Here is a 13,037-nt window from a genome sequence, read left to right on the forward strand (position 1 = left end):
AATTGGAACATAGCCAGGATCTTGAGGTCAACAATCCTCTTCTTCATAGACCTGAGCCTCCTTTAACTTACCCCCATGTAAACAGAGCGTAATTCCATTGAAGTCAGGATAAAAATGATGTAAGTACAGAACAATCAGGCCCTGTCTTCTGGTTAAAAAAATGTGTGCCCACCTTGGTTTTCTGTTATACAGTTTTTCCAGATCTTTTTCTCCTTTGCAGATACTGTCATTTAATACTGACTCTTCACTCACCTTCGATTTCTCCTGATGCAGCTCGATTTGAATGTCTGTGAGCTTGGTCCTGAGCTCTTCATTGGCAGCCTGCAGGGCAACAATCAGTGCCTCTGGCTTCTCGCCCTTGCTGCGTCCTTTTTTTGACATTGTTTCTTCCTAATGAGAGTCTATGCGTTTAATTCCTTTTAAACAGGGACTGCCATCTTTGTTTGTTCCGTTCAGTGCAAGTTGTCTCAGCACCTACTGTGTGACATTCCTTAAGGTCCTGTCCTCAGCTGCTTTGGAAGCCCTGCGAGAAATAAGACACGCTGTTATTTGTCAGTGGGACAGTGGCATCACAACGGTTCATATGGTTACAAAACATTAAGACAATAGTTCATTTTTCCAAACACTGTGACCTCTGTCCAGAGACTTGCAAGGGGGATTTTAGCACAATCAAATCGCTATGTGTGAGCTTGGCATGCCTAATGCCTTTCAAAGCTATGTCCTCCCTCTTTCTTGTTTTCTCCAGGGGGCATTCCGCAAAGAAGTAGGAGACAGTTTGTTTCTTAAGGATTTTTGTAGCTGAGCAAAGAGAGAGATTTTTCAAAATAATTCTGGTTCTGGTGGTTGCCACTGATTCAAAGCCTTGGATAAAGAGGTCTTCTGTGCAGAATAAGCACAGCATTGGCAGCAGCGGAACAAGCTTCCTCCACATTGCCTTATCAATCAGTGTCTGAATCCTGACCTGGGACAGCTACCTTCATAGGCATGCTGGCAGTGCCAGATCCATGGCCATTAAGTCCCTAGCATCTCCAACTCCTACACGACAATTGTTCACAGCACAAAACCAACATACACGTTGACATGGTTGGTGATCTGGAGAAGTCCAGGACTATCATAACAGTGTGTGTACTGGCTGTGTTTCTCATCCTCCACCGTGTATCCTTTCTCCTGGTCACCTGTTCAAGGACCAGGGTTAACTTTCCCCGTATGTACTGGAGAACAGGTAATCCCACTGCTCTAGATGGATCAGAGACAAAGACTATGATTCCCAAGGGTGATTGACACCTTTTGGGGAAATAACCCAATCCACATTAGTAATTTTGTCATGCAGTGAACAAACTAGCATTCTTTCTTGTTACCTTGAATTAATTTTTATTTCCACTTGTATATTGCGAAATATATCATGAAAATGTCATTCTTTAATTCCATTTAACTAAGCTTCCATATACTGCTCCCAGTTACGCTGTTATAACTCCTTTGAAATCAATAGAGTTACTCTAGATTTACATTATTGTAACGGAGATCAGAATCCGGCAAGTATTTCCTCCACAATCCCCATGCAAGGCAGAAGGTCTAATCTTGCTCTCAGTTACACCAGTGCATTGTTTCCAGTGGAGCTGCAATGGTGTGACTGAGATCAGAGTGGAGCCCAAAGATTACAGTAAATTGAGACTCATGTTTGTTATAGGAGTGGGCGAATATTGTGAAAGAAAATCTACTCTGGAAGCGGTATAGTATAAGTGGCCCATTTTTGTCATATGTGTTGTAATGCAGCACAGCGGGGATGACATTATAATGTCCAGCTCAAACTCAGAAAATGAGGCGAAGGAGATGGGAATGGTTAAGCATGTGAAAATCTGACTGCCTGTGACATATGAATGCTAATGCCTTAAGACTTGCTTGGGTTTAAACAAAGGTTGAATTTTCTCAAGATTAACCATGCAAGGTTTTGAGCTGGAGAAAGAAAACAGTGTCTGAGCTAAGCAGGAAAGAAAATAGATTAAAAATTCACAGGAGACACTTCCCTGCAGGGAAGTGATTATTTTAAAGACCTGAACTACAGTTACAGTAGGAAGTACTTTTACTGGCTGTAATACTACAGAACCCCAATGAGCAGAGGGAACAAGAGGCTCTGAGCCCACTTGAGTTCTGACTGGCTGCAAGTGATCTCATGACTCAAACACTCTAATAATACTGCAGATGGCATGCACCACCGACTGCAGTCCTGCAGTAGTAGCCCTGTGGTGTGCTGAGCTACTTTAAGGTCAGCCTCCCATAGCAAGGCAGCAGGCCGTAAAAGATGGATGCTTTTAGTTGAGGAGTGAGATACTTTGTATATTTATGCTTGAAAGCATAAAGCATGATGATTAAATGTATCATTGCTACACAGATGGAATGTCTCAGTGTTACCCAGATAGCTGGTGTGTATGAAGATAGAGCAGGCTGGAATCACAGCAAGAAAAACCATGTTAAACTGCAACAGGAGCACCATTTGAGGTTAGAAATGTGAAAGTAAAGAGAGGATCTAAAATGAGGCATGACAAAATAAATTCCTAGTCTCCTCCAAAGGGGTAATTTACTCCCTATTGGTTTATCAAATATGCATTATATATATTTTTATGCAGATAAAAACATGGGTTTAGCATCTGGATAGCAAGCAATTTACAGAGGCTGCTATGACACACTGAACTGCTGAGATAACAGAAGCTTTAGCTAATGCACTGGGCCACTTTGCTTACAAATCTTAAAATGCTGTCTTAGCATTATTACCAGCCACAGGGCTGAGTTTACTTGATAGTATGGGTCTATAAGGTTGTTTCATAATGGATTATGAACTGGATATAAAAGAACCAAGCAATGACAGTGGATATAAACCCAGTATAACAATAATACAATACACTCATATAATCAGCATTAATACAAAAATTACAAGCATGTTAACTAATTGCAATTCCTATGGCCAAATTCTATTAAGGGTTACTTCACAGAGTTACTTTGAATTTGTATCCTTCACTAACTGAGAATTGTGCGTAGTGCTTACTGTGGGAAATCCCCACTGAAGTCAGTGGGGCTCAGTAAGCACTGAGCCATGAAGTAGGTGTGTGGAGTATTGTGTCCCAAGACTATAATCACTAGTAAAATCAGTAGCATGTTATGGATTCTTAACAATCAATAGACTTAATGGGCATTATGCTAACTGGTTTAGTAACATCCTTACTAGAATCAGTAAACTTAATAAATAATGACCAGATGGCAAAGTACTGCTTATTTTTGATCTTTCACAGTAATAACTTTCTCTCTGGAATGGGCAAATGTGGACCTTCAGAGATTGAAAGGTACATGACTATCGAAAGGAAGGTAACAAAAAGGGTATGTTATTTCATCTTGGGATTCAGTGTTAACTCTTAGCAGCACAATGGACATATTCAGTGAATTATTACAGTCCTGAGGTCTTTTGCATGTGCAGTTTTATCATCTCTCCAAAGACTGTTATCCTGGGATGGATGGATGTTATATCTTTAAAAATCGAGATGAGCATATAATTCAAAACAATGTGTTGGATGTGTTTAGTCTGTCTGTATGCGCACACCATACTCAGTAGCAGATCACAATTTCCTCAACTGTATTCTGAATTTGCTAACTTTTTATTTTACGTCTACTACTGGTCATAAAAAGTTCTCTGGGATTGTTTGTTCTGCACCCACAAATCAGGTGAAGTATCTACTACAAACTGGTGCAATTGTAAGCATAGTTAAGAGTGCCTGCAGTTTTGCACCTGCAACTTTACATGCTACGTGGAGACCCAGCGTAAAAATCTATCTCTCTTCTCTCATCTGTCCAGCTCCATTATACTCTCTTGATCTTCCCTCAACATGTAGCAGGCCCCAGACTCTTCCAACATGCTTTGTGCTCCTTCCAGACCTCCTGCAGAGAATCCCATTGTGTTGCTGGCCTCTCCAAGACCTTTCATTTTATAGTGACAGGTTTCAGAGTAGTGGCCGTGTTAGTCTGTTTCCGCAAAAAGAAAAGGAGGACTTGTGGCACCTTAGAGATTAACAAATTTATTTGAGCTTAAGCTTTCGTGAGCTACAGATCACTTCAGCTCACTTCAGCTCAGATAAATTTGTTAGTCTCTAAGGTGCCACAAGTACCCCTTTTCTTTCATCTTATAACACTCTCGGCTCCCTTTCATCTGAGGCTATATCTACACTACCACTTATGTTGGTATAACTTACGTCTTTCAGGGTGTAAGTAAGGCACCTACCTGAGCAACATAAGTTATACCGACCTAAGTACTGGTGCGGACAGCGCTATGTCGGCAGGAGAGCTTCTCTCACTGACATTGCTACTGCTGCTCGGTGGGGGTGGATTAATTAAGTCGATGGGAGAGCTCTCTCCTGTTGGCTTAGAGCAGCTACAGTAGAGACAAGAGTGTAGCTGCATTGGTACAGCTGTGCCTCTGTAAGCTCTCCAGTGTAGCCATAGCCTTAGGCTCCAACATGCTTCTGCTTATCTCCATCTTTAAAATCTGTTGTGGCCTCCAGCTGCCTCTCTGCTGAGCCAGTGGTCTGTGGGCATTCGCAGAGAGGAGTCTTTTACTTTACAACAAGGAAAACAACAAAGAAAGAACAACTATAAAGTCTCCAAGATTGTGTCCTGCTTAGAAAAATGATTTTGAATCCTCTCACAGCCCTGATCTATTGCAAACAGGCAGACAGACTTCTTACATTTAAATGTGCATTACCCATATTACCAAAACATACTTAAAAACACTTCTTTCCCTACAAACAGATGATTATAATAAGTGGTAACTGGGATTTCAAACTCCAGAAGTACTCCAATAGAATAACATTCAGAAACTACCTTACTTGCTATAAAATAGTATTTATATTAGCAAAAATAACAACCCCCGGGAAAGGAAGCAGCCACCTTCTGTCCACTTTACAGCCTTACTCTGAATTTGATTTAGCTGGCATGCCTACTGGTGGTGGAAACAGTTTGGTTGATAATGTGGACCTTTCTTTGGAGAACAACTGAAATATCTTTAAAAGAAAAGGAGTACTTGTGGCACCTTAGAGACTAACAAATTTATTAGAGCATAAGCTTTCGTGAGCTACAGCTCACTTCATCGAATGCATCCGATGAAGTGAGCTGTAGCTCACGAAAGCTTATGCTCTAATAAATTTGTTAGTCTCTAAGGTGCCAAAAGTACTCCTTTTCTTTTTGCGAATACAGACTAACACGGCTGCTACTCTGAAACCTGAAATATCTTTGGAGACATGGATATTTGGGGCATGGAGACACGTAGCTTAGCAGTTGAACTGCACAAAATTCTTAGCATTCAGTGACGACCTATTGCCTTTTCTTGTCTTAATCACCCTAGAGACAGTTTTCAGAGACCTTGCATACATAATCTGTGATAGTCACATGCTCTGCTAGAAGAGAAGTTCAGAATAAACAAATAAACTACCGGTGCCTGTAAAAGAGAAGTAGCAGCATTTCTGATACAAACATTTGATGAATTTCACTTTCACTGTTTTATTAATGCAGAGACAGATTTAGGGTGTTGAGTTGTGCTATAGTCTAATCCACAAAAATAGTTAAGAATATCCATTGAATACATATTGCAGATAACCTTGTGGCTAGACTGTCTGTCTGCAGTAGCACTTAAGAAGACTTACAGTAACATGAGCCAAGTTAAAACTGGCCTCTCCAGATCAAAGGCAGTTCTGAAGAGAGGCAATGTGGTCTTGTGGTTAGATCAGGGATTGTGATAAATGATTCCTATATTCTTTTCCCATCCCTTCCACTCAGTGTTTTACTGTATGATTTTGGAAAGTTCACTTAATTCTATGCCTTGCTTTTCCTATCAGTAGAAGGGGTATAATAATAATTAATTAATAACCTGCCTCACAAGGGCATTGTGAATAGAGCTAGTTGGGAATTTTTCAACAAGTAATTTTTTCATCAAAAATACTAATTCGTCAAAACTGAAACTTTTTGCAAATCTGAGCTGGGCTTGATGAATTTCCCAACTCAAAAAAATTTCAAAATGGTCAAAAATGTTTCATTTTGACATTTTCTAAGTGAAAAGTTCAGAATGACTTTTCATTTCAAAATGTAAGCTAATAAGACTGGGGGAGAAAGGTTAAAAAAAGAATAAAAGTTAAAATCAAAATGAAACATTCTGAAATTATTGAAATGAAATGTTTCAACTGACCTGAAATGGAAAAAAAATTGATTCATTAATATTTTTGAGATTTTGCCTTTCCATCCCTATTCAAGATGGGAAAAAGCTTCAAACTCTTGAAAATATCCACAGGACTGGAAAACCATTTCCCACCCAAGTCTAGTTGTGAGGCTTAAATAATTAACATAACAAAGTATTTTGAGATTCTTTAACATAAAGCTTTATGTTCCCAATGAAGGCCTGGTGTTTTGGACCTAGTGCCTGTGAATGTCTCATTGAATTAGGTGTACAATATTTTGAATGGGACAAATCCTAGCTCAATTTTTACTCAGGTAAAACTGCCAATGAAATCAATGAGTACAAATTCAGAACCCGGTTTAGAGAAATTTGCATCCTGTTGTGCCAAAGAATGTGAGAGCACATGTGTGATAGTATAATGCTAGGTAGAGGACTCTGTGTGATGGTGTTCACCTTTCAATCCATGCGAACGAGGTTAAGAATAAGAAAGAGTCAAGCTTTGTCCAAACCCAATTACAAGAAGATGTGATAGGACAGGTCTTAATTACAGGCCAGTCCAACACTTCCTTTGTCAAAAATCTTGAAACATTTGTTTCTGGGTTGCTCGCTAGCTGGACTTTGACAAAATCTTAGGTAACTTTGAGTCAGGCTTCAATTCATCCCATGCAGGGATGGAGACTGAAATGAAGACTTAAAGCACTTGTTAAATCCCATTAGCTCATAACTCCTGTCTGTGCTGCTCTTTTCATTGATCTCATTCATGTTTTCAGTAAGGTGACCACTTTGTATTAACCAGCTCAGACATCATCTTGACTGCCTGTTCAGCAGAACTCAATGTATAGCCACAGATGAGCCTATCATATAGTGCTTTAATGTACCCCAAAGTGTACCACAGGGTTTAATCCAGGGCCCTCTGTTAGGCCCTCTTTTCTTGTAGTGGAGCCCTGAATCCCTCTCCAGTTAAAGTCTGTCAGCATTTCCATTCCAAGCTCTATGTTTCAACATTGATAGCAGGATGAAACATTGCATGTAAGGTCTGAGCTACAGGGTAAAGCATTTTAATATAAATAATGCATACGAAGGGTCCCAGTTGCAACACACATCCTTAATTGTGCCTCACATGGAAACCATCAGGCCTTCTGATCAGTTTTAATTCTTGAATTACTGTAGAGATCACCAATAAAACAAATCTGACAAGCTTACAAGCAATGCTTTATATTGCCACAGCACCTTTCATCAGGGAATCTCAACGTCCTTTGCAGACATCAATTAACAAAACTTCACAACAGCCTTGTGAGACTGGCAAGAATTAGTATCCACATTTTGGGACAAAGATGGGGAAATAAGTGATTGGAGAGGTGCTGAGCAGCCCTAACTCCTGCAGAAGTCAGTAGTAGCTGCAGGTACTCAGGACCTCTGGAAATCAGGTCATGTAAGTAGGTGCCTGAATATGGATTGAGGTGCCTAACTTTAGGAAACTAAGTTTAAAAAAATTGTCCTGTGTGGGTCCACTGTTATATTGGAGTCAGTGACAGAGATGAGACTAGAACCCAAGTCCTCACTCGCATTTCACTGCCCTAGTACACACCACTGGTTCAAAGGTTTTAAGACCAGAAGGGACCATTAGATCATCTAGTCTGACCTCCTGCATAACACAGGCCATAGAACTTCCCCTTTATCCTGTATGGAGCCCAATAACTTGTATGTGACTAAAGCAAGTCTTCCAGAAAGGCAATGCATCATGGTACTCTGAATCAAGCCCTGGGATGGAAATTCCATTTTTCAAATAGCGCCAATGGTAAGTAATGGACTATTCACAATGTGTACATTTAAACATGCACAGAAATCTTTGCAGGATTGGGGCCTAAATTAGTGTGAGCGAAGTGCTTCACTCAGAACATCTTGGGTTTGCCCGTGATATTATGCTCACCCTACAAGCTTAGCTGTCCTCTTGATATCCATAGGAGCGCTGCACATATCCCGAGGGCTAAGCCCCACCGTACGTATCTGAGACTGAAATACTTTCCTGTATTTGCAGCATATAAAATCCCCTTCTTAAAATAATATTTCAAGGTCCTGTTTCTTCAGAGATGCTGCGTCAAAATTAACATTGTTAATTGGGCCACTGAAATAACCTGGCTACACACAGCTCAGCTGTTTCCCCAGCCTCAGAAATCCCTTTTGCTTTACACAAAGTAAAAGCATATGGCCTTGCACTAATAATCACTAACCAAAGAAATCTGATTCATTCTATTCCCCACCAGGTAGTCTCCATAAAGTAGTCTGGATGGTGGAGGAGGAATAATTCAGGGTGTGAAATAGCAGCCTGCCAAGCTGTCTTTGTGGCACCCTTTTTTCCTCGTCCGACAGACCAGAATGGCAATTAGCCTGTCATTGTGAGCAGTTTGCTATCAAAACAAAGCTGCAATCTACCAATAACAAGGAAATTCTCTCTCTCACAGGCCAACTTAGAACATGTCAGATGTGCCTAAAAAAAGGAAATTATTGCGAAATGAGCAGCAACTGGCAAAATTCGCAGCAATGCTTGACATGACTACGGTACAATGGAAAGGGTATTCCTTTCAATCTAAAAAATAAATAAATCCTTATTTCCTTACTGCTGTTCAGAACCATCCCATAGAGGACTGAAAAAGAATGGTTTCTTTATAAAAATCCTTTCTCTACTCTTGCACATTCCAACTGGATTGTTATTATAAGGCTGTTAATGAGAGTTAGCTGCTGGCATTCAACATTGTATTTAAAGAGAAAAAAACCCAGCAGAAGCAGCTGTTTTGGAGGGGGGGAAAACAAATATGAAAAATATTACAAGGACATTGGAAAGCGAAATAAGAACATTAGGAAGGCAGGAAATTAGTTAGAGATTAGTTTGGGCCTACAGTATCTCTCCCTTTTGATATTTTGAATTACATGACTATCCCTGGAGCTTTGGGTTCATTACTTGTAGCTGCTGTCAGACTTGTTCTTTGCCTCACTTGTTATACCCTATGTTGTGGGGAGGACTGAGGGATGGATAACTTTGTAGGCTTAAAGCACAGCACAGGAATCAGGTGATATTGATTCTGTTCTTGACTTTGCCAGTCGTATTCTGTGTGACCTTTGGTAAGACGTTCAACCTCTCTTGGTATGTCTACACTGCAATGTAAGCCCAGAGTTAATAGAACTTGAGTGAACAGACTCTGGGTTTGTTAACCTATGGCTTGAGCATCCACACTAATTTGTAACCCCAGGTTAGGAATTGTTGAACCCTGGGTCCCAACCTGGGACTCTAGTGTCTACACTATGTTATGTGGGCCCGAGTCCAACTGCCCATATCCCATACTTCCTAGAACTTTCCCCAAATGGGGCTGCCCTAGTCCTTTCTTCATGGTGCAATGAGGGAAAACTTGACTGTCCACCAAACTTGACTCTCCAGAGGACAAAGAAAGTTGGCCTGTGGAATTCTGGGATACTTTTGGTGGACTCCCAGAGCACGAATCGAGTGGGGCTGCAACTATACTGCAAAGGAACAGGGCTTGACTAAAGGTATGTCTACAAAGGGGTAAAATACCTGTGGCACAACCGCAGCTGGCCTGGCTCAGTTGACTTGGGCTCATGGGGCTTGGGCTGCAAGGGCTAAAAATTGCTGTCTAGATTCAGGCTTGGGCTGGAGCCTGAGCTTTGGGACCCTTAACTGGAAGTTTTTTATCCCCATATAGGCGTATCCTCAGGCTTAGACTCTCCATCCCGTGTGTCCTAACTCTAGGTTAGCGCAATTTGTGAGTAGATGGAAGGGTATGGACATACCCTCTGTGCTTGAATTTCTGGATCTGTAAGAAGGGGTGATAATAATCCTCTATCTTAAAGGGGTCATTAGAGAAGGGCACAGTATTATTTATGAATAAAGCGAGGGAAATTGCAATGTACATTCTGCAGGAAATTCTGACATTTCAAAATTTGTGAAAATTCAAAATTTCAAAATTTACTGTGGAATGAAAATATTGAAAAATTCTGAAACATCAAAATATTTCATTTGGATAATATTGAGTTGCTTCATTTTGATAATAATATAACATAATTATAATTAATATGTTATGATAATTATAGTTAATATATTATGTTTAAACAACAGAAAACAAAATGAAAAAGTCTAAACAAATTGTTTTGTCTTTTTCCTGTTGAAGATTTTGTCAAAATTGACAAGTTCCCATAAAACGTTTCCATTTTGATGAAACTGCATTTTCTGACAAAAATGTTTTGTGGAACATTTTTCAACTAGCTCTGTCTGTTTGGAGTTCTTTTTTATTACAAAATGTAGGGAGAACTGATGGGCTTATTGAAATTAAGACAGTCAGAAATAATAGTTCCAAAAGGCTGTAGAGTGAGGGGATTTGTACCATGAAGGCATAAGCATACAGATCTGTCTGTGTACCTTGAACCTGCCCTGTAATACCCGTGAGATTCTACTGAGTTGAATCTGCTAAAAAAGATGTATTGTTTCACTTTGCATGGTGTGCTGGTGACATGGACACATATCCTCAAGGGACTAGCTTGAGACTGTCCTATATGTTGATACTACAACTAGATTGCAGTGCTGTTCTGATCTTGTTATGTTTACACATATAACAAAGGCAATCAAACTCCATGGGTCCCAAGCAGTATTTGAACGCAGGCTTCCAGGAGGAAGGATATTGTAATAATCCATTGTACCAGCTAGGACATGTTTCTGATTCAGGACTTGACCCAACACCGACTGAAGTGAATGGGAGTTCTACAAGGCAAAGGATGAGACCCTCATTGTCAATAAGAGTATGTCTGCCCAGCAAAAGTTGTGCATGGACTAGCTTCCCCAAAGCTGGGAGCAGGAGAGATACAGATGGGAGGAGGAGGAGCCAGGAAGGCAGGGATTGGGACTCGCTGTGTAAGGGGACCAGGGACAAGGAGCTGGGCTGGGAGAAGGGAACTGATAATCGTTTGGCTGGGAAATTGGGAACATGTTCAGGAAGAGAATGGGACTGGTGGGGGAGACTGGGACTGTGCTGAGAAGCCTGAATAGTGAAAACTTTATTTGGACTCCCTTGTGCATATGCATTATGACATGGTCACATACCCTCTTCTCTACCAGGCCCCGGCTCATTAAGTGCCCAGGATAAACCTGTTCTAGCGAAAAGAACAGGAGGACTTGTGGCACCTTAGAGACTAACAAATTTATTTGAGCATAAGCTTTCGTGAGCTACAGCTCACTTCATGAGTCAGTGTGGTGTACTGAAGGAGAATGTTCAGTGTAGGACCCCGTTTTCATTTGTTGCGCAGTGAATGAGGCAGGGGAATGCACGAAAAGAAAGGATGGTCTCATGCATAGGGAAGTTGAATGGTGCCCTGGAGAACTGTGCCTTTGCCACTGAGTTCCTGTGTGATGCTGGGAAAGTCACTTGAGCTAAACTTTTCACAGGTGATCACTAATGGTGTGTTCCTCATTTTTGAGTGTCTGACTTGAGACCCTGGAGCCTGATTTGCAGTACTGACCACTCACAACTGCAACTGAAGTCAGTGGAGGCTGAGCTTTGACACATGAAGTGGCAAATAACTATAAGTGCTCTGAAAAATCAGGTTATATGTGTCTCAGATTGGGAACCCAAAATCAGTGGATATTTTTGGCTTTAATCTCTCTGTGCCTCAGTTTCTTTGTAAAATGGGGATAATAATACCTCCTAATCTCACAGGGGTGTTGTGAAAATAAATCCATTAATATTTGGGAAGCACTTGGATACTGTAGTGTTGAGTGCCATTGAAAAGGCCATGAGTAATTCTGTCTTTTGAACAGGGTTTGAGTAGTGTGCAATAAATGGGATATGGGGCCACACCGTGAACATAAGAAGAAAATAAAAAGTTGAATACTACTTTGCAATACTCCGTTCTCCCCCCCTTCCCCCCATGGAAGCGAGTCTCAGAGCCTGGGTCAACTGGCGCTACAGGTCTAAAAATAGCAGTGTAGCCATTCCTGCTTGGGCTGGATCTTGGGCTCTGAGACCCCTTTGCTCGTTTCAGAACCCGGCCCCATAGCATGAGCCCCATGAACCTGAGTCAGTTTACCTGGGCTCTAACCACTCACAGCTGTTGGGTGTTTTTTGCAGTGTAGACGTACCCTCAGTGAGTACTGTCCATTCTGTGCTCTGAGTGAAGCTATGTAACTAAAGCCTTTACCATGATGCATATGCACAAGGTAGGTCAAATGAAGGTTGCACAGGCAATCTTAAATCTGTCATTTCCTAACTTTGGAATGCTTGACTACAATCTTAAGAACTTTTTTGTAATGTAGGAGGATTTGATGTATAAGTACATAAAATAAAATAGTGGGAGAATAGAAAAAAGTGCTACTATAATTGGCTTTCAAACAGCAGTTGCTTTGGGCATGTCTTGCAGATGCAATTTAAAAGGTCCTAACATAGCTTGATATTTGTAACTGTGAAATCATGAGAATATATGGAGATGCAAAATCCATGATGAAGTTGCTTTCACATAGAATAAGGGAAGATTTTATAAGCACTTCACTGTTCTCACATGCCTGCTTTGGTATGTAGCATATTGCTGTTCTGTAGGCCTGCTGGCTGCCAATGCCTGTCCTTGTATGGCTGAGAATGTATAGAATTCTTAAATATTAATAGGAGTACTTGTGGCACCTTAGAGACTAACAAATTTATTAGAGCATAAGCTTTCGTGAGCTACAACTCACTTCATCGGATGCATTTGGTGGAAAAAGCTTTCCATCAAATGCATCCGATGAAGTGAGCTGTAGCTCACGAAAGCTTATGCTCTAATAAATTTGTTAGTC

The 13,037-nt window shown here is 40.7% G+C and overlaps 1 protein-coding gene across 3 annotated transcripts in view; it reads right to left on the reverse strand.

Moving 5' to 3' along the window:
- JAKMIP2 (janus kinase and microtubule interacting protein 2) overlaps window positions 1-13,037 on the reverse strand; it is a 105,114-nt gene that overhangs the window by 41,335 nt on the left and 50,742 nt on the right. For all 3 annotated transcript variants that reach the window (XM_043490664.1, XM_038414734.2, XM_043490663.1), the window contains one exon: window positions 253-523. In XM_043490664.1, coding sequence (XP_043346599.1) covers window positions 253-381 — 129 coding nt within the window. In that variant the 5' untranslated portion in view covers window positions 382-523. The remainder of the gene's footprint in view (window positions 1-252; window positions 524-13,037) is intronic.

Source organism: Dermochelys coriacea, chromosome 8 (genome assembly GCF_009764565.3).
Source record: "Dermochelys coriacea isolate rDerCor1 chromosome 8, rDerCor1.pri.v4, whole genome shotgun sequence".
In the NCBI taxonomy this organism is placed as follows: domain Eukaryota; kingdom Metazoa; phylum Chordata; order Testudines; family Dermochelyidae; genus Dermochelys; species Dermochelys coriacea.